General features: G+C 32.9%; 1 protein-coding gene and 1 long non-coding RNA gene across 5 annotated transcripts; one reads left to right on the top strand and one right to left on the bottom strand.

Moving 5' to 3' along the window:
• Window positions 1-222: 222 nt before the first annotated feature.
• LOC141482779 (uncharacterized) lies at window positions 223-21,301 on the bottom strand. Of its 3 annotated transcripts, XM_074176573.1 has the most exons (4): window positions 7,463-7,688; window positions 6,976-7,205; window positions 6,834-6,917; window positions 223-1,312 (listed from the first exon to the last, which is right to left on the bottom strand). In XM_074176573.1, the coding sequence occupies exons 1-4, from the start codon at window positions 7,549-7,551 to the stop codon at window positions 831-833; spliced, it is 885 nt and encodes a 294-aa protein (XP_074032674.1). In that variant the 5' UTR covers window positions 7,552-7,688; the 3' UTR covers window positions 223-830. The 3 variants fall into 3 exon arrangements, with proteins under 3 accessions (XP_074032674.1, XP_074032675.1, XP_074032673.1); XM_074176574.1 differs by lacking the exons at window positions 6,834-6,917; window positions 6,976-7,205; window positions 7,463-7,688 and adding exons at window positions 18,641-18,879; window positions 21,027-21,301 and having other exon boundaries at window positions 224-1,312; XM_074176572.1 differs by lacking the exons at window positions 6,834-6,917; window positions 6,976-7,205; window positions 7,463-7,688 and adding exons at window positions 7,711-8,003; window positions 8,938-9,817 and having other exon boundaries at window positions 225-1,312.
• On the top strand, window positions 3,083-5,646 carry LOC141482781 (uncharacterized). Of its 2 annotated transcripts, XR_012465719.1 has the most exons (3): window positions 3,083-3,895; window positions 3,958-4,260; window positions 5,139-5,646. It is a non-coding gene; the product is annotated as an uncharacterized lncRNA (long non-coding RNA). The 2 variants fall into 2 exon arrangements; XR_012465718.1 differs by having other exon boundaries at window positions 3,083-4,260.
• Window positions 21,302-22,933: the final 1,632 nt, after the last annotated feature.

Raw genomic sequence — 22,933 nt, forward strand, 5'->3', positions numbered from 1 at the left:
TTATTTGCGGATTTATTTATTTTCGACGAATAATGGTCTCTTTTTGCCTTTTTGGTGACTCCAATAATATAAAGAAATAAATCATATGAAAAACCACCTTCTGATACAGAATCTACAACTATATATTTCAACGTTCAGAATTCCAGATGAGAATTCATATGAATGTACACAATACTGAGGATACACTACAAAAACACACTTTTGTCTATTTTCCACTATATTTCTTTATTGTTGCCCGGTTTCGGCTATTATACCATTTTCAAAACTAACTGATTACATTTAAATCCGAGTAATTTATACCTATATTATTCTAGCATAAATGATTTGATATACCTGATATATCTGATATACCTGATATCCGGTACCTGCGTTTCATATACCTGTAAAATCCATGAACATAACAAAGCTTTCAATATAATGTAGGTTTTGGGATCTGGACTATAGGTTCAGGAGAGGACTATTGTTTAATTCAAGTTGTTCTTTGAGGACAATAGAATTGGGATCTTTCTTTGACCTGTTTATTTCCATAGATTCCAACAGATTCATCATTTTCCCTTTTTCGCATGTATGTAGGATCTTTAAATTATCTTTATCTATTTTATGTTTCGAATTTTGAAGATGTTCATACATTAATGATTTTTTATCCGAAATGACATGTTCGTGGTACCTTGTATCAAAATTTCTCCCAGTTTGGCCTGTATATATGGCAGGGCATACACCACATTCTATTCGATATATACCAGATCTCTTTCCTTTCTCTAATTTAGGTTTGGCATTAAATCGAAGAAGTGAATGTACACAATAATCAATCACAGACTTGTTTCGGGATATCACTCTTTTCCGGTGCTCAGATGTGCAAGGTATTTTTCGAAAGCTGCAAGTTTCCTTTCCTCGATTTCCAATTTTCTTTTAATCAAGTCCATTCTCTCCCGATGCCTTTTTTGTTTCGCCACGATTTTTCTTTCGTAACATTCACAATCTCCTTTGTGCCTTTTGCTACTTTGTTCGGCAGTCTCAACTAGTGCATTACTCACATCATCACTTTCATAATTTGTTTGACCTCTATTGTGCTTTTGGACCAGACTCTCCCATTTCCTTTCACAGCTTTCTGGAGACCTGTGTATATTCTTCGAGCTCAACTCAGTAGATATTCGACTCCATGTTGGAAGTTCATGACCATCTTCGGCAAAAGATTTTATGTGATGACCATATGCTTCGACTAGTGCTGAAGTTTCAGAAAATGTCCAAAAGTCGTCTTTGTTTTCGACAATTTCATTTTCACCTGCAGTTTCATCACATTCAGTTTTTATATCTGAAACAATAAAAGAATCAAGTACACTTTATTGTCGAAGAATATAATTCTTATTGACTAAATAATTTGCTGTGAATAAATAGAATAAATAAAATATATAAATATATACATTCCTAATAGAATTTTCTGTCAACTTCATTTTGAGAGTAGCTTTTTTTTATTATTTCTGATGTCACATGTTTCTAATTGATTATTTTTTCATGTACATTACGTAGCTTTTTGAAATTACAGTAAGGTATCAAAAATTTTAATGACAATAAAAAATCAACATTGAAACAAAGCAAAGTTGAATTTTATTTATTCATTTATTTGTTTACAAACTCTACAGACCATGGCCCGAGAATATCTACCACAGAGAAGCGACATTAACGTCGGATCCTTTGATGTACGGTGTCCCAACTCTGAACCGAAGATTTTGAGTGATAAACAACCTGGTTCACTGAGAAAAATGACCTGTCAGCGATATACACTAATAAAAATACATTCTCTTACGTTCTAGTATAGTACGTGGGCTCACTGTGAAATATAAAATTATAGTGTGAAGAGCATCTCACTCTATTCAATTTTTATATTCCTAATTGGACAACTTTCGCAGTAATAATAGAGAATATTCAACTATGTGGCCAATTTATTATTATTTATGATGAATTGGCATTTAAGAAATAAATTAAATTACTTTATTTTGTAAATCCAATTCATTAGATAGAAAATTAAAATAAAAATGAAAAAACAATGAAACAAGATATTTTACCAAAACCTCTTAATTTAAAAATGTGACAGAATCTTAAGTTTCCTTTTTACAGTTTTACCTTTGGTATTATTGATATCTCTATTAGTATATTTTTGGAAAATTTTCACAAGGATGAAGAAAATCTACATCCTTCATTAGGTTGAATAATATATTTGAAACTGCTCCCCCAGTAGAAATTTCTGTAAATTGATTGTTAAATAAACATTCCAACTGATATATAAAATTAATGAATTCATCTGGTGATGAGCGCAAATTTCCAAACATGTTTTTTTCCGTAGTATAAGCTTTAAAATAGATTAACAGACGATTTACATCCAAAGTCCTGAACTTCGTGCTGAAAGAGTGACACACATAACATGTATGAACTTGAAGAGCTTTTTTTTAAAATGTATCCACAAACGTAACTGAACGAATTCTGAGTACATACATCTTCATTTTTATAATCATAATCCGGAAGGGCAAGGGCTGGAGAAAAGTTATTCTAATCTGATATAAATATATCATTTACGTTTGTAGATTGTATACTGATTAATAAATCATTTAAATCATTCCTACAATTCATATGATTGGAATGAAAATAATTTTGGAAAAACAACTTCAGGAATGCCCTTTGAAATTGTATGGGGGTTGGATTAACATTATTTCCTCATTATTGTCTTACAGCACCAAAACAATTTTCAAGACAATCTGAATTGAGTCATCTCGTTTTCAAATATTTATCATTTAATTTGGAAAGCTTATTCCATATTTGAATTACACTATTCATGGAAGTAATCCAGCATTTTCTAAATTTGACTCGATTTGTGACATTTTTGTCCTCTGAATTGAAAATTTCAAGATTTTTCAAAAACGTTAGAGCTTCTTCAATATAATCTAATTGGAATTTCGAACCTTCTAAAACGTTTTTGCATTTATAGGGATGTCGTAAAGAACACGAATTCAACAAATCAAAAAGGTTATTGAACGTCTCTATTACGTGTATTGTACCAGAAGAAGAAGCAGGAAAGTAAGTTTGTTACACATTTTATTTCCAGTTGTTTTTTTTTGAATCAATAGCGTAGAATATATTACAATTCATACTCTAATTCAACTCGATTTGATCCTGACTATATAAATATTATTAATTATTGTTGCATTTATTCTTTATTGTCCAATATTGTTATGCTAATCTTGGTTACTCCAACGGGCTGATCAGTTACCTTGGCCATCTACGGTAGAATAGTAGCAGTCCATATTTCCTGCCGAGAACAGGTATTCGTAGGTAATCAAGGTGAAAAGTTTCCTGCATTAAGGGACCCAGCGCTATTGCCAAGTTCCGCTGATAATTTCCTCTGTTCTCTGAGGGCGTTTCCTTACTGGTTTTATTCTTCTTTTCCACGGTTATTATTCATTGTGAGTCATTGTTGTGTGGGATAATTAGGCTGACTTTGTTATATGAAACCTTCATTAACAGAAGTTGTACAATTGTTATAGAAATACATTCATTTATTGCTATTGCCATCTGGACAGTAATTCCGCAACTATTTCCTGTCAGCTGTTGCAGGAACTGTCTACTATCGATTTTTGAAATCGATTACCGATGTTTCTCCTTATTGTTTTTTTTGAAGTGAAGAGAGGAAAGGAGCCATTTTGTTCGTGATCTTTGGAAGAAACACATCGGGCCCAATTTTCGAAAGTGGTTAAGTAATTGGCATTATTACCCTAGAGTGGGGATCAGCATTTTTCGAAAGTTAAGTAGTGATTATAGTACCTTCTATTGTCTCTTGTTGGTTTTTGGAGAATTTGTTAGAGGTCAATCACATCCTTTAATGGGGATCAGAGGCCCTGAATCGGTGAGTTGTGTCAGTTTTTTTTGATGTTTAAGACTTCATGCAATTCTATTTTTCTCATGCAGTTTCACTTCACATCTGTTGCTAGCGGTATCTGGCCGTTTTAAAGGAGAAAAGACGTTCCTGTGGATGGTACGAAAAGTTTTTTTTATTTCATATCCAGTTTTTATTCGATCTGTTTTTTTGAGCAATTCTAGAACTTTCGTCACTCAAGCGATGTTTCACGATTTCAGAGGATTTTACCAGTCCAGAGAGCTAATTTGGGAAAAATATTGGCGAGTTATTTTCCACAGAAAACCTTTGTTTTGTCAGAAGAACATTCACCTAATTAAAATTGATTTACCAACAGCAAAAACCCTTTTCTGAAGGTAGGAATGACTTCATTAATTAGTTGTTATTTTCCTTTATTTCATTTGAAAATTAGTATACATTCAATTCGTGATATTTTTTATAAGTTTTATTGATCTGAACAATGTTATATATTTGGAACTTCGAAATTAAATCAATTATGTTTTTAACACTATCTTTTTCAAAACCTATGGTGGACTTCATTTTCTTTTTGAACTCAGGATATACTAGTACAGTCGATTAATTAATTGTTTCGTAAAACCGGCCTATTTAGAAATATATTTTTTTAAATTATTCTATTGCTTCTGAGTCTAAATGATGTCAGCAAGCACACTTTTATATATACGGGGTTGTAACTAGTTTGTAGGAGAAAATATAGATAATAAGAATCCTTACAAAAAAATTGTCAAAGGAAATAACTATTTCGTACTAGAATTATTTGACATTGAAATAATTCGATAGCAGAGAGATATTTATTTTTTTTTAATTTTACTTTATACAGGGAGTATCAATTTTGCGATCATGACTTATAGTGATGTGATTTATTTCTTTTTTCTATTTTGAGGGAGACTGATTTCTCTACAGTTACTTGTCAGGAAATGAATTATAATAAATTAGGGGTGGAAAATTGCAATTTTTTTTATTTTATTTTTGATATCGATGAATAATTTTGCATTCAGTTTTCATTTGCCAAATGTTTGAGATATACCGGGAGATAATAAAAATAAAGGTTTTAGTTTGAGTCAGATAGTAAACCATTAGTGCAATAGCCACCAGGTTACAGGGTGAAAAATTAGAATAAATAAGCGCACACAATCAGAAGATTGACTATAAGATAATATTCATTAATTCATGTTTTTATTCAACGAAATATAACCGAATTCTATTTTTTCTGAAGGGTTTTATGGTTGGGTTTTGAAACTCGTCAACTAATCAGAAAATCCTGACCTTGTCTGCCTAGCCTAATTTGGTTTTACTGACCAAGCATAGAAATTTTGACGTGACTGGCAAGTTTGGTATTTTGGAATCCCACCGGCACCAAAGGACCTGTCAAGTTGGAACGCAAGTACCTAGTGTTAAGCGGAAAATTTCTCTAAGTGTATTATTAATTTATTATTGTATGCGATACGTCTCATTGTTTTTTTTATTTTTTTTTCTATGGAAAGCGGAGATTTCCTCGTTGATAGGATTTTCAATTTTACTTCATACTCCTATACATGCGCCTGCGCTTAAGCTTAAGCTACTGTCGGGAGACAAACGCAGTCAATAACAAGACGGTTGATCTCTGCTAACTATTATATTCGAGATTTTGCTTTTGGATGTGGGAATATAAACTTTTATTTTCAATCTCATATTACCAGGTGTATGTTGTTTATTAGTATTACTACAATAGATATTGCTCTATCCTTGTTGTTGTTGTTGTTGTCAATTACTCGCCTTATCCATCCCATTGTTTCATGATTTCAGTGTGATGAACTTCTAAGAACTTTTTTTGGACAATAAAAAAAAAATCATGTGGCGCCCATTATAAAAGTTTGATTGAACCACTCCCTTCTCCACTGGTTAAAGGTTAGCGGCAATTGTCCAAATAATTAGTAATTGACCTACAAGGTAAAGAGTTGTTTTTTTTTAAATTTTTTTTTATCGTTTATGATTTGGAACAAATATATTTGAGGAGAATTTTGAGCGCTACAAGTTCATTGCCACGAATGCATTCATTCCACTGGCAACTGTATGGCTTAGAACTTGTGTTGCTAGACTCACTTTCATTTTTTCAAAATTGTTTGGAGTGATATGTGATTTGGTAAGAATTAGTGCAAATCTATAAAATTGCCTATGTCTTGCTCATTAAAACAGCGCACAAAAGACCAAGATGTACTTTTGCCTTCAAAATGAAATGAATGTTTCAAAAAATTGTTTCTAGTGGCTTTTATCAAATGACTTGGATCAAAAATATAAACAATTTTTTTACCACCGAGCTCAAATTCAGATTCTTCTAAAGTGACCCTTAATAAATTTGACAATTCATAATAGTTAGAGCCCATGTCACTCACGATGCCATCAACATGCAGACCTATACTGGATAATTTAGAAATGCACTTATCCAAAATATCACGTAGATTTTTTGCTAGTAACTGTGATTCAATGAAAAAAAAAAAGCAATCAGTTGTTTCCAGGGAGAATAATGTCCTCTAGCCATAATAACGAGAACATTTCTACATATGGAATTCCTCTTATTTGCCTCTCCAATACCTTCTAAAACCAATAATTTCATCTCATCTATATATATCACACATCGTTTGTCCTGTTCGAGCATTGTTTTAATTTTAATTTCAAGTGCCTTGAATATTGCTGAATTTTCCAAGCCCGGCCTGCATGATATTTTTTGGGTCATCCTTTGCAAACATTGTTTTGTTGGAAGAGTCAATAACTTGCTAAGATGTCTATAATTCCTAGAACTTGAAAAGTAGTTGATCAAAGCAAACTGCTTCACTTCTGAAGAATATCTGCGAGATTTGTGTAATTTACATAATATCTAAAAATATAAAATTCAAATGGTGTAACCACTTACTAAAATTAAAAATAAACTAACCATCTACGGTCAAGCAGAATGAAGGCATTTCATCATTTGCGTTTTTCACAAAAAAACACTTTGAGGGTGGAACAATTGTGATATCTGAAAAAACGATTAAGTCTCAATTTCCATACTAAATCTAAGTACCTACGTTACATACCTGGCAGAATGATCATTTTTCTATCAGGTACTTGAGATTGGTCATTTTCGGTTTTTAAAATGGGTGGAAATATTGTCGGTACTGCTTCAGGTAGTAATGTATTTTTCACAGTTCCTTTTGATATGTACCTACTTTCAAAATGATGCTCACAAATTCTGTAGTTTTTGTGAAGTGAATCGACTTTTGGTAGTAAATCTTGCCTACTGCAAGCTTCCAACCAAACTTTTGCCCTGTAGGAAGAAATAATATATCAGTTTTGAAGTTGTTCTTTTGTATTTTTGTTTTATAAACAAATCTATTTAATTTTAATTATTTGATTGAAAGTATATTCAAGATTCCCATTCATCGTCACATATTTCGAAAATCGAACTTTGAAAATAGTCAGTAGTTTACTTTTAAAATATAGCAAACTTAATTATTTCTCATTACAATCAGTTTAGATATACATTTCCCAAACATATTTCCCAAGATGTATAAAAATATTTACCTTTCAGAGTCTTGGGGAAATCTGAAAATACTCGTTCCTTCACCGGTTCTAGCTGAACATCCGCGGAAAACACAATAGTAACCAGGCATTTCGATTTTCACTTCTTATAAATACACACAAAATCTAGTTTTATGTTGATATTAGTTCAACTCGTAGAATTTCACTCGAAGATTGTCACTAGTGTCGATTCAAAAACACACAAATACTGTTTCCACAGCTTACTTACTATAAGAAACTATTTTTAATACCTGAATCAAATAGTGGAGATGGAACCCCGCCTGGAACTATAACATTGTCATCTAGAAGTAGTATTTTTGCAGGAAGTTGCAAGGGCGGTGCACTATACGAATGATCAGTTCTGGAAGTACCCTCGAGAGACGGGAATAGGGTAGGAATTGCAGTGGTTACTAATCGTGTATGAAAGTGACTAGTGAACATCTTCTCTTCAAAATGGATTTCACATATCGAGTAACTTCGATGTAAGTCGATTAGTTTTCCGAACAGGTCCTCGCGATTGGCTTTCATTGCCCATATTCTGGCTCTGTAAATAAATAAAAACATTTTTAAACAACACCTCTATTTAGGGTGTCCCAGATAAGAATGAACTCTACAGGGATCTCATAAACGATTAGAGCTAAAGAGATGTTCAAATTAGGAAAAGTTGCGCCTCACTGAACCCTGCCAGATGATGTTTTAAAATTTGGAAAATTCTCATTACTTCCGAAGATATTTGGGAAAAACCGAAAATTCCAATTTCATTATTATCTTTTTCTGATAATTTAAAACAATAAAACAAAATAAATTTCACGTTTCATAGCCACTTTTTAACCCAACGTTTTCTTCCTCCACAGTCATCATCAAATATTCGGTTTTTCCCAAAATATTTTCGGAAGTATTCGAAATCATACTGCAGGGTTTAGTGGGGCCCAACTTTTTCCTAACTTAAACAACTTTGTAGCCCTAATGGTTTACGAGATCCCTGTAGAGTTCATTCTTGTCAGGGACAACCTGTATTCCTATTTGCTTCATTACAATTAATAGTCGTTGATATATATAAAAATAGTAATGTAGGAAAAACAAGGAAAAACACCATAGAAAAAATATCATACAAAAACCCCCCGAAAAAAAAACAAAAAAAATACCCCATTAAAAGAACACTGCGCTTTTGCATACTGTAAATTCCCCAGAAAAAATATACATACTGCATAATGTGTCCCCGCATAAGAAATGCATACCACTTTTTCTTGGATATAAGGGCATCTTTCGACCACTTGAACGTGGATCTATTTTAAGAAGAGGCAGGTACTTATTTCGAGAGCTGGGTGATATTTAAGGTTTTGGAAGTTGACGCTTTGACCAGCTTTGACGGTAATTTACCTTATATATTCCCAAACAATTTTACGACAACACGGTATAATCAAAAATTTACTTTTTATTTACTTAAATATGCAAAAAAATATGATGTAAGAACTTACCGATTCGCATCCTTAGGAAAACGATAGAATTTCTTCTTCGAGTTATAACCTTTAATATAACAGTTTCGCACTGCACAAACATGATGATGTCCTGATGGTTTTTTGTCACTCATTTTACTACAGTTAAAAATTCAAAAATAAAACACTATGTTCAAAAGAATCACAAACAAAATGCACAAAATTATACACCCGCCTATGACGGCTAAACGTATAATAAGTAATACTGATCTCCCGACTGCACGCCATAGACACAGAGTAAGTAAGCTGTGCCATAGACGTCTTTTCCCCTAAGAGGCGGGGCATAAAGCCTGCGCGAGGGGATCGACGCAAACCGTTCCCGCCAAGAGAGTGTTTTAGCTGTATAGTAAGTAAGCTGTGCTATTTCTCTCATGATCGATTCTTCAAAACTAATTAGATTTGTTTTGGTTCACAATTCTGTACAGTTCGATCATGCGCAGTTATTAAAATGTGTTTTGGTTCACTTAGAACCGTTCTAATATCGTTCACAAAGTGTTTTGGTTTTCTCCGAACCAATTCGGAACTATTCCAGAATGATAATTAGTTCGTACATTTGAATAGGGACCGTTTAGAACTTCGAATTTGCTCTTGCGCACTAATAAAATTTTTAATTTGCGTTGTGGATTTTGGTAGTAACGTTTTCTTAATCTCATTTTTATCCGTATTTTAGTTGGTTTAGTTGGTGTTTCATTTGGTATTTTATCTACAATACTGTTCGTCTCCGGTAAAACAAAGAAACTCGGAGAGTTCATTGCGACCTGTAAATAAGACAAAATTATATATCAAGATTATTCTTATACCATAACAGATACTCGTGAAATTTATGTAGCAATAATAATGATTATCATTATTATTATCACATCTTTTAGAATTCCAAAAATTTATTCTTGGCATGTTTTTGTCAAACTCATTAGTATAAGATTGCAAAGAGAGAACAATATATTTTTAATTCAATTTTGGATAACCGCAGATAATATCTTAGTTAATTCCTGTTACTCTCATATTTTCAAAAACATCATCACACTTTAATTATATATATATATATATATATATATATATATATATATATATATATATATATATAGTAAATATGTAGCATTTATATATTTATCATAGAATTAAACATTGCAATTAGTATTCGTATTCATCTTCCGTTTCTTCATCTTTGTACATGGATTAATTCATTCTATTTAGCATATCTTTGGTTGGTATGAATGCAATGCAATCACCATGTTCACTATAGTAAAACCAATAATGATTGAGAGTAAAGCGCGTTGTCATATCTAAATTTTACGTTACCAGTTTATAGCAGAATCAAAATATAGTAAGCAGTAGAGTTGTAGGTTGTGGCAAATTATAGATAATACACAATACTAGTACGATTAAAAGTTATTATTTATGACAAAAATCAGTAATGAGTAATACTCATACATTTCCTGATTACTGATCAGTTAAAATTCATTATTTTCTGTATAGTGTTAGATATTTATTACAACTAGTGGCAACGCTGTACACAACGATATTGCTGTCTTTGTCACTTTACCGTAACTTCCATCTCATCGTTGCAGTCCTCACTAATGTACTTGCAGTCATGAGCGTATCATTGGTTTGTGAATTATACAGCGTGAATTGTACGTTTTACAGTTAAGTTAGTCAGCAATCGACGTGTTGTGATAACAATTGGTGAAAATAATAGTGCTAATAAGTGTTTAAGCGTTACATAATTATATTTCTACACCGTTCTCAAACTACTCAAAAAATGGGAGACATGGTCGGGCCTTCCACGTCGAAAAAGGTAAAACGGTCGGAGTCTCGGTCAGTAAGAGAAAAACAAATTGTACTGCGAGTATTTCACTGTCTTGAAAGAGATCATCAGCCACCAAAAGATGACTTTGTGCATATGTGCTGTAATTGTACGTGTGTACATCCGAATAACCAACCGGGCATTTCTACATCATTAAGTTCCACAATTACAAAAGATAAATTACTTGATATGTGCTCTGATTATACCGGTGTACCAAAATCATCGATTTACAAAATACTAAGAGAAGCAGAAATTCATGGGGACGTACAAACGCCAAAAACTAGTAGCGGACGAAAAAAAATCACAGTTAATGAAGAAGCCAAAACCAGTATACGCAGAACTATTCACAGTTTCTTTTTCAGAAATGTGCTGCCCACACTACAAACAGTTCTGGAGGCACTTAGCGATCATGAATTGGTACCAAAAATGGGTAAAGAAACTTTTAGGAAACTTGTACACGAAATTAATTTTACGTACGGAAAATTTGACAGGAAAATCATTCTCATTGAACGTCAAGAAATAATAGCATGGAGAAGAAACTATCTAAGAAAAATTGACGAATTTCGAAAGCTCAAAAAAAAATTGTACTTCATGGACGAGACATGGGTTAACCAAGGACATACGGTCAAAAACGTATGGCAGGATGGTAATATAACAAGTGCACGACAAGCCTTTATTGAAGGTTTGTCAGTTGGGTTAAAACAGCCATCTGGAAAAGGTAGTCGTCTGATAGTTACGCATATAGGAAGCGACAGTGGATTTTTACCAAATGGTGAATTAATATTTAAATCTAAGAAAACAGGCGACTATCATGAAGAGATGAATGCGGAGGTGTTTGAAAAATGGTTTGAAGGCATCATTCAACTTGTGGAACCTGGGTCTGTCATCGTCATGGACAATGCCCCATACCATAGTTAACATTAAGAACCATTAACGAAACAATCATGGAAAAAAGCAGCAATTCAAGAATGGTTAATTAATAAGAACATCCAATATAACAAAGATAGTTTAAAGGCAGAACTACTTCAGATAACAAAATTACACACAGACAAATATAAAAAATTCGCAGTGGATGAAATGGCGTTAAGTCGTGGAATTACAGTTTTAAGGTTACCACCATACCACTGCAAATTAAACCCAATAGAATTAATCTGGGCGCAAGTAAAAGGATATGTGGCACGAGAAAACAGAACATTTAAATTAGTGGACGTGCAACATCACCTACAAGAAGCTACTCGAACTGTTTCTGCAGAAGACTGGAAGAAATATATGCAGCATGTTTTAAAAGAGGAGCAAAAAATGTGGGACGTAGACAACCGTATTGAACACAATATTGAACCAATCATAATTCACTTTTATGATAGCGGTAGCAACAGTGAGAATCTGAGGTTGAAGACTAGACGAAAATTTGTACATTTACATTTATATTATAATCTATTATCAAAAATTTGTAATTTGTATTTTCTAGTACCCCTGACGATGAGTTTAAGTTACTCGAAAGCTTGAGAATAGTTATAAAGAGTTCACTTATCAATTGCTGCAACCCAATAGTGAAAAAAAGTTATATATATATATATATATATATATATATATATATATATATATATATATATATATATATATCTGTGTTTTTTATTAATATTGTTAATTTATTTGGTACCTACTATAATTACCACGATTATTACTCCGTTTTCATAAGGCCCACCTAATGACTACAACGATTAGGTAAATTACGATATTGCAAAGTTTTAATGAAATAAATAAAAAATGTGTATGAATATTTTAACTAATTGTACTAAGAATTTTTCTTTCATTCTTAACCTTCTCAAAAATTAATAAGCACGCCCCCGATTTGCCGTCAACTGGGCTTACTTCTACTCTCAATCGTTATTGGTTTTAGTATAATGCCTTGTTTAACATGCAAGATAGACGCTACATGTTTGTTTATAAATCTGTTTCGTGTTTTTGTCTTTATTAAATTAACTTGAGAAAATATTCTTTCACAGGCAGCGTTGGACATTGGTAAACATAGCAGTGCCTTTGCGAAATTTGCAATATTTACATATTTAAAGTGACCATTAGAATTTCTCATTTTGCCGATAGCACCCCAAAAATTATCAATACTCAATACAGAATTCGAATTACTACTACCACCAGATTCTATATAATAAATCACTAACTTCTTCATCAGTCTTTAATTGTCGGTACTCGGCATCAATTTGCTGAATTTGTTTTTCAACAACAATATTAGGAAATTCATTTTTAATATTTGCTATTGAATTCAAGTCTTTATACACAACGTGTTGTGGAGACAAGAACTGTAAATTTTTAAAGAGTGTATTTAATGGCAAGCGTGTTTTTAATTGACTTGAAATTTCAACCAAAAAGGATTGCATACGTTCGAGAAACGTTTGTATTGTACTTTTTAGGGTACTTTCTCTTGCTTGGCGAGTAATTTCCATGCTAACTTTAACACCGAGTGGCAAACAATTTACAACAGATCTAGGATCTATAAGAAGCGGATCTGTGTTTTTAATGTAACTATTTTTCATGTAGCAACCTAATAGCGACATGAACATTTCAGAAACATCCTCATAAACAATGTGTACAGTTGCATAATCTGCTTGGAATATTATATTCAATTTGTTAACAAGTGGCAGAAGTGCATAGAAATATAGTTTTAAAACATTGTCATTAAATGTTTCATATAAAAATTGCGAGGAAATGTTTTTGTCAAGCAAATATTGACTTTGAAAATAAATTTTTAGCACATCTCATTGCTTAGAATCCTATTCACACACGAGTGTAATGATAACCAACGAATGTCCTAGTGTTGTAATATTTTATGTTTTTCTGAATTAAAAAACTCTTGAAATTCTGATAATTATGGAATAAACTGGTGCTTGAGTACTAGTATTCTGACATGATCTCAAATCTGCATACATTTCCCTCTCCAATTCAGGTTTAAGGACATTGTATGTTATAGCAGCTGCTTTTGTTCTTTTACATGAAAAGGATTTTGCCACTTCTGGATTACTAAAACATTTGGAGATTATGTCACTTAACTGACCCATTACCCGATACGGCAAATTGTGTTCTATCAAAAAAGCACACACGTTCAACTCTGCCTCTTCAATTTCTTCTTCCAAGGAATATTTCTTAAAGAATTGTTGCACCTGAAATAACACTGTGATACAACATTCGAGCTCGTGAAAAAATAAATTTTATGTTACAACCTATTTCGTTTATTAAACTTACCACCAGTGTTGCCAACAGGCATCGGTCAAATTACACGCCGCCAACTGTCAAATTACACGTTTTTGCACGCAAATGTTCATGATTACACCCTCTCTGAACACCCTCTTTGACATTGAAAAGTAGAGGCAAGGAAATTTTTTTCGTAAGTCTTTAACGGTAAAGTAGCACAGATTGAAATATCGTGACCTCGAAACCGCCTGTTAAGAGAATGTATATAGTTGATTCTGCTAATTACACGGCTGACGGAACTGGGAATAGCTCTAATGCACCCTTGACTCTCTTTCAATACTTGTGTAGCTTTTGTTCGATGCATTGCCATCTCATGTGCTATTGTGCTATCGGGAAAAATGTCCTGAAGTAGGGGAGTCAAAACATCTGTTAATGAAAATGGTAAATTATTAGTTGCCAGAAGGCCAGCTAATTTGATTTCTGGTTGTCTCGTTTTTTCAGACAATGGATTATTCAATAACTTCGATAAATCTGAAGAGGTGGAAACTTGTTTCTCTAGAAATTTATGTTTTGTAGATTGTCTGTTTCAACAAGGTTGCCTTATGAGGTAGAATATTTACTTGGCATAATTTGCAAAAAGCCTGACATTCTTTATATTTTCCCATATCTTTTGACTTCGTCAACCAATTTTTCAAATTTGATTCTTGCAACCAACACTCACAAAATTTATATTTTCTAGTTTTCTTCGTATTTTTCACTTCTGACTCAATAGTATCGTCAACCTCAATACTAGATGTACTTGGCGCTACTAAAAATTCTGATGAAGACATTTTACATCTATCTTCAGGTTTATTATTCTTCTTCTCATTTCTCTCTAATATGAGCTACTTCAGAAATTACACGCAAAATTCCATTACACGCATATTACACGCAAGGGGTAAAAATTACACGCATTTCGTGTAATTACACGCAAATTGGCATCACTGCTGCCCACTGAATCCAATCATATTTTTTAGATGTTTACTAGTAGCGGCATGATCTTTTAAAGCAGACAGCCGGTTTGCCAATTTGCAGTTACAGGCTTTACAAAAAGCTACGTCTGGATCATCTTTATCTTTGGATTTGGAAATCCACGATGAAAGTAAAAGATCTTGCTCCCACTCCACTCTATACGCTCTTTCATATTTTCGCTTCATCACCAATACTAACTATCGCCCACGACCCCCCCCATGCCCCTCCCGGGTTGTGTGCCCAGGTCGCAAGCTCCCTCCTTACGGAAATGCTTCCGCAGGTTTGGACCTGGCGACCCTTTCCTTCCACCCCCGTTTCTTAAGGAAACGGTCCTCAATCCAGCTGCTGGCACTTCAGCAAGATTGATATCTAACCTCTTTTGGTTGGAAACCAGCCTTTAGGTGCTTTTATTTCCCTATCTAACTTCTCGGTTTAAATTTTATTTGGCTCTTGTTTGTCGCGGTGTATTATCGCCCACGAAAAATCACTAACAAGATATATATGACTGACTGATTCAACAGTCAAATTCAACATCAACCATAAACTCGAGTTTATGAATACTTGTTTTATGATTATCAACCTTATACACAAAGTATTGAAGTAGTTAATTGAATGCGATACAAAGATAAACATAACGCAAGAAACATGGGGACTTCCCACATGCTCATGAAGTATCCAGGGTTGCCATTTTTGGTATTTTGATTTGCAATAATGAAATTTATTTTCAATAACTCAATACTGCCAAAAAATACCAGGTTTTATGAAACGTCAACTGATCATGCCAGAAGCTAAAATAAGAGGCAAATCCTGCCAAAATGGCAGGAATCTGCCACATATAGTCACGCTGCTCATTATGTTTGCTCAGTGCTCACAGCCGAGAATACCTACACATGTTTTGAACTTGATTTACTTACTCATGAGTATTGATCATTTTTTATTCTTTTTCATATTGCAATTTCACTGGGGTGTTATTATAAAATGTTAAATATGTTGATGTGGGTTTGATAAATACATTTCTAGTTATTATTATTATTTCTTGAAATGAAAATTTTATTCGGCTAGACTCTTATGTCGAGTGTATAGAGATTTTCTCAACACCTCAGGTGGATTCAGGCACAAACACAACGATTACTTACCCAAATTTGATCTTACTTGCAGATGTTCCTGCGAAGAAATTTGAAAAAGACACAACTGATTTCAGAAAATGTAAAACAAATTTTAATGAGAAATGTAGAAATATTGAATTCAAAAATATATAAATTAACAATAGAGAAAAATTACCTAATTCTAAAAATGTTCTAAACCTACACCGAACTAATCCAGTGTGAAAATCGGAAAGGTCTCTTTGTCTTCGAAATGTCAGTTAATAATTCAATGTCACTGTGATTGCAATCGACATTTCTGTTTTCAAAATTTGTTTCGATTGTCCTGGTTTTTGTTCTTGTACAATTTCTTTTTATATATGCATATATTTTACTTGAAGTCGTAGGTATTCTCGGGCTCACAGACTAATGGAGACAACTAAGCCCGAGAATGACGTGGAGACAACCAAGTCGAGGGTTTGTATGTTGAATTTTTCAGGCAGCACTACATTGGAAATATCAAGGTCATAGTTACCTGTTTCTTTGAAGTGAAGATATCTCAGGAACTTGTTTTGAACTCTCTCTTGTGACAATTATATTGACGACACCAGATAGTGGAGGCATATTCCAAAATGCTTCTGATAAGATTAATATAAAAAAGTTTGATGCAGGTAATATTGTTGAATTGCCTAGAGTTGCGAACTACAAACCCATACATCTTTGAGGCATTGTTTGTTATATTCAGTATATGAGATCTAAATGATAATTCAAAATCAAAAGTAACAACCAAGGTCTGTTATTTCTCGAGTTCTTTTGAGTTTTATACCGTCCATCTCGTAGCTGTATGTTATACTGACACGACACGTGACACGAAGTGATTGTACTTTTTCTTCCAAACAAAATTTTAAGGTATCATCAGATAATGGGGCACCAAGAAGAAACCAATTGGGTTTTTCAATCACTCGTATACTAGGAGTTATTAGGTTAAATTGATCGATGATGTTAAGGTCCTGTTTATCCAGAAAGACGAGTTCACATTTCACGAAATTTAGTTCAAGTCCCAGGTCTTTCGAATGACCTATATTGAACCATCATCCAGATACCAGCCGTTGAATTCAGTGGATATTTTAGTTATAATATGATGGATAGAAAGACAGAACAATAGTGGTCCAAGTGGATCTCCCTGCTGTACTCCTTGTTCGGACATTATAATTTCGTTACAAAATATTAAGAAAGAAGGTTCACTGTAACATTATTCAATAAAAGAGTATGCGTCTGGTATGGCGTTTCCACAGAAAAACTGTCACGAAAGAAAATGAGTGCACAGATTGATTTTCAATGGCATTACACATATACAGAGTGTAAAAGCCAAATAGAATAAATTCTTTATTTCGGTTACTGTCCATATTTAAAAAAATCTCAAAACACGACAAATGTAGATTAAAATTGGACATTCTTCAGTGCCACCCCTACGAACCCCCTTCCGACATGTACTTCCCAATAACAATCATAACTGAAATAAGTCAGTGAAACAGAATATAAAATTCTGTTTATGTCGAAGTTTCCACCTCTTATTTGGTCATCCTCAGTACAGTTAAGTTATTATGTAGAAACAGAAACATTGTGGTTTCAGAGTTAAAAACACTGATAATATGAATAAAAAAAAGCTATACATGAAATTTTGAATACTGAAGCTGTCACAGATACCACACCAGGTGAATCGTTCATACACTGAACTTACCAACAAATTAGATTTTTGATGAAAAGTACACCCAAATAATTTTCTGGGTATAATTCAGAGGCGGATAACTCATTTGAAAAAGTGAGATTTGATTTACTTCGTCTTAAGTTTTTAGAAGCAACTTTTAGACAAACAGTTAACGCTTGTTTGTCTCCAGAATAATTCAATGTAGGCGATAGTGAGCAGAGAATTTACTTAAAAAAATATATAATTCATTCATTCAGGAGGACTTTCTTTCAGTTTGTGTCTGAAAGTTACTTCTTTGCAAGATCTACACATCCATGTATAGCGTTACTTATTTTCAAATTGATTACTTCCTTTCTTTCTTTGGAAGATTCTCTCATCCATTTTTTTTTTGTATCAGATGGAGTAGTAGAAAGCCAAAAACTTTCTTTCCCAAAAATTAATCACTCCTAAAAATATAACCCTTTCAATTCAAATATAATTCATCAACTGATATGAATGAATAATAATGATAATGAATAATATTTACTGACATTGTTTTCATTGCTGAAAACAATTTTTACTGTGTCAGTAGAGGGTACTTTTGCCACTCTCTCAGGGAGATTCTTATTTTAGGGAATTTTCTGTACGTCCACTTATTTTTCCTTTAATTATTTTTGTTAGGGTGTTGTGGATTATATTTATTTTTTGTGAGAATGCACTGTGTCAATTTGGTCTTTTGGGACTGCAGTAAAAATATCATGTATATTTTTCAAACGGTACGCTCTAAAAAATATGATTACAAAAAAAAAAAACTGAGCAAAGCTCGGTTATTCAGGTACTAACATAACATAACCAACTAGGTATAGATGATTTATGAAATGATGTTTCACTTACCAGACACAAAAGATTTTGTGTGGAAAACAGCATACTCGTGATCTGATAAAGTAGAGCTGGTAGATCCTTCTAATGTGGGAAATATCGTTGGCACAGCATTCGGCTGAAGTCTGTTTCTGAGGTCATTCAAAAAGTATTTAGTTTCAAAATGTCCCCCACAAATATGATATCCCCTATGTAGTCTTTCAACTTTATCAGTTAAATCATCTCGTCCACATGCCATTGCCCAAATTCGAGCCCTAAAATCAATTAAATCTTTTAATGAAATCCCATATTGTTGATTGGCAAATTAGTACATTGTTTACCACGTAGAAAAAGCCAAACATTCTTGGACGACTGTGAAGATTGCTAAGTCGAGGCGCAAGCCTGGACTTAGCAACACAGAGTCTAGGAATGTGGCTTTTTCTACAAGGTAAACATACTATTCTTCGGCAAATCGTTTAATAAAATTCGATAGACAATAATTAATTTTGAAAAATTCGCGAATGAAGTATTATAATCAAATTACTTTTTACTGGGCATTAGCAAAGTAGTAGATTGACTGTTTCTGTTTTTCCTTTAATCAGCTGTCGCCCCTATACAAACGACAACTCTCAGAAGTTGAGAAACTTGTGCGAGCTAAAGAGTAACGAGGTCTTACCTTTCAACGTGTGATTCCTAACACGGACTGTCACGGTTGAATTCGGCTAAAGCAGTCAATCTACTTTGCTGCCGAGTTGAACATTCAATTTTTTCTCCGATTGTTTATAATGATATACCCATGTAGGATATTGTATTTGCAAATTATTGTAATTCTAACAATCTTTTTTTTTCCTTCAGTGGTAAATTGAAACAAAATTTGATAGAAATCTCAAGTGTAATGTATTTGTTCATGGTATAATTATAATTAATTGCTCAACAGTTCTTTGTCAAGTCAATCTGCATCTTCCCCCGAGAAGTACATGTAAGAACCAAATTTTCAGTCTCGACTTTCATAAGTGTAATTATGGAAAACATTCTTCTTTGTCCAGAATTCTATCGAATGCCAATGGGACCAATATTGATTTTTTTCACATCTCTCAGAGCACGCTTAGATATTCTCTACTCGGTATAGATTTATAAGACTATTTTTTTATCACAATTTTATTTTAATTTCCTGTATGTAGTTTGATTTATTAGATATATAGATAATAGAATAGTTAACTTTCTAAGGTTAATATATTGTATAAAAATTGGGGGTTACCCGTTGAATAAATAAATAATTTCTGAAAGTTTTGTGGATAAAAACATTGATATATTTATACCATGGACAGTGATATCGGCTTACTTACTCTTCTTACTTACTCCTCTAGACACACATCAATCAGCAAAGTATTACTTTTGCTGCCTTGGCAGGAAAGTGCTTACTTTGCTGGCAGAAAAATTTATACTTTATAACATAAAATGCCATTTAAAAAAACATTATTTCTTTTGATAAACTCTCTTTAGCGGCAGCGCGCGTATGCCGTAACAGCCGCGCGGAACCCTATTTTCAACGTCAAATTAAAAGTATAAATAATGGAGATAGAGTTTCGGAAGTCAGGACTTTTTTTATCGAAAATGTTCTCTTCTTTAACGAGCTTTTTTTCAAAATTGCTTAAATATTAATATTTTTCGAGTTATTAACGAAAAACTAAATAATCGCTCATATTTTTCGGACCTTTATCTCTATTTTTCATGTTTTTGAACTTGTCGATTAGACTATTATTGGATTGGCAGAGAAGGAAAATACGTTAGAAATGGAAATATTGGAAAAAACTGATGAATATATGCAGAACAACGTTATTTCGAAACTGACGTGCCAAATACGGAAAAAAATTGCGATAAATTGATGAATAAATGGTAAAAAAAAAGGAAATTTACCTGAAATCATCTGTTAAATTTGCCCAATCACTTGGCAACACTGTGCGAGTGATAAAGTTGAGTAAGTTTGACAACTTTGACATTTGTTTATGTAGATACCTTTGGGTTTATAATAAAAATATCTGTGTTTTCACGAATTATCCAATGTTATTTGCAAAAAACAGCAGTAAATAGGTGAATAAAGATGCAGTTGGTGTGTTGACTACAAAAAAGAGAGTTTATAGTGTTGTACAGATTATTAAAGTGACATTTCCCAAAAATTCGTTTTTTTTCAACTAAAAAAGAGCATATCTCCCAAAGTTATATTTTCCGCAAAAATTTCGCTTGCTACAGAGTTCTTTTCGTGTTTTTAATAATCTGTGCTGATTTCATGAAGATCCTGAAGGTTACCATATTCGCTACCTTCACCGCATTGGAAATTTCTACAATAGCAATGTTACTGTTTACAAAAATAATAGGTAGGCTCTATGAAAACAGGTATCAATTTAGTGGAGAATGTTCTTACCTCTCTTGGTCCTTCGGAAACATGAAAAAACTTATTTTGGATTTTGAACTTTTACTTTTACAACTATTCACAGCACAAACGTGTCCACCCATTATGTTAAATGTTAAAATTCACGATACGCACCGAACACAGGTAACATATACGTCCTAACAACAACAAAGCCAAAAGCAGAATGAGACAGTCTGGCACTTCCCAAAATGGCGGACTTATCAATGCCCGAGGATACCTACCACAGAGAAGCGACATTAACGTTGGATCCATTGATGTTCGGTGTCCCAACTCCGAACCGAAGATTTTGAGTGATAAACAACCTGGTTCACTGAGAAAAATGACCTCTCAGCGACATACACTAATAAAAATACATACTCTTACATTTTAGTATAGTACGTGGGCTCACTATGAAATATAAAATTATAGTGTGAAGAGCATCTTACTCCATTCAATTTTTATATTGCTAATTGAACAACTCTCGCAGTAATAATAGAGAATATTCAACTGTGTTGACAATTTATTATTATTTATGATGAATTGGCTTTTAAGAAATAAATTAAGTTACTTTATTTTGTAAATCCAATTCATTAGATAGAAAATTAAAATAAAGTTACGATAATAGAATAATGCTTATATTATATAATCATTTTATATCCTCGGAAATAAGTCCACTAAGGATGAAATGAATAGAAGTGACTTTTGTTATTTTATGTAATCTTAACTTAAACTTTCATTAACAACATCAATACAATCTGAGGGTTCTAATTAAGGTTCCGAATGAAAAAATAATGAAACAAGATATTTCACCAAAACCTTTTAATTTAAAAATGTGACAAAATCTTAAGTTTCCTTTTTACAGGAACAATCGATTAAGTAGAAACTTATGTAAATCGATTGTTAAATAAACATTCAACCATCTGGTGGTGAGCGCAAATTTCCAAACATGTTTTTCTCCGTAGTATAAGCTTTAAAATAGCTTAACAGACGATTTACATCCATAGTGCTGCACTTCGTGCTGAAAGAGTGTCACACATAACATGTATGAACTTGAAGAGCTTTTTTTTTAAATGTATCCACAAACGTAAATGAATGAATTCTGAGTACATACATCTTCATTTTTATAATCATAATCCGGAAGGGCAAGGGCTGGAGAAAAGTAATTCTCATCTGATATAAATATATCATTTACGTTTGTGGATTGTATACTGATTATTAAATCATCTAAATCATTCTTACAATTCATATGATTGGAATGAAAATAATTTTTGAAAAACAACTTCCGGAATGCCCGTTGAAATTGTATGGGGGTCGGATTAACATTATTTCCGCATTGTTGTCTCACAGAACCAAAACAATTTTCAAGACAATCTGAATTGAGTCGTCTCGTTTTTAAATATTTATAATTTGATTTGGAAAACGTATCCCATATTTTAATTACACTATCCATGGAAATAATCCAACATTATCTGAATCTGACTCGATTTGTGACATTTCTGTCCTCTGAATTGAAAATTTCAAGATTTTTCAAAAACGTTAGAACCTCTTCAAAAAAATCTAATTGGAATTTCGAACCTTCTAAAACGTTTTTGCATTTATAGGGATGTCGTAAAGAACACGAATTCAACAAATCAAAAAGGTTATTGAACGTCTCTATTACGTGTATTGTACCAAAAGAAGAAGCAGGAAGTAAGTTCATTGCCACGAATGCATTCATTTCACTGGCAACTGTACGGCTTAGAACTTGTGTTGCTAGACTCACTTTCATTTTTTCAAAATTATTTGGATTGATATGTGATTTGGTAAGATTTGGTGCGATTCTATAAAATTGCCCTATGTCTTGCTCATAAAAAGAGCGCACAAAAGACCAAGATGTACTTTTGCCTTCAAAATGAAATGAATGTTTTAAAAAATTGTTT

The sequence above is a fragment of the Leptinotarsa decemlineata genome, unplaced genomic scaffold, assembly GCF_025532065.1.
Source record: "Leptinotarsa decemlineata unplaced genomic scaffold, Ldec_3_MD MMD2_tig00001973_RagTag_RagTag, whole genome shotgun sequence".
Lineage (NCBI taxonomy): Eukaryota > Metazoa > Arthropoda > Insecta > Coleoptera > Chrysomelidae > Leptinotarsa > Leptinotarsa decemlineata.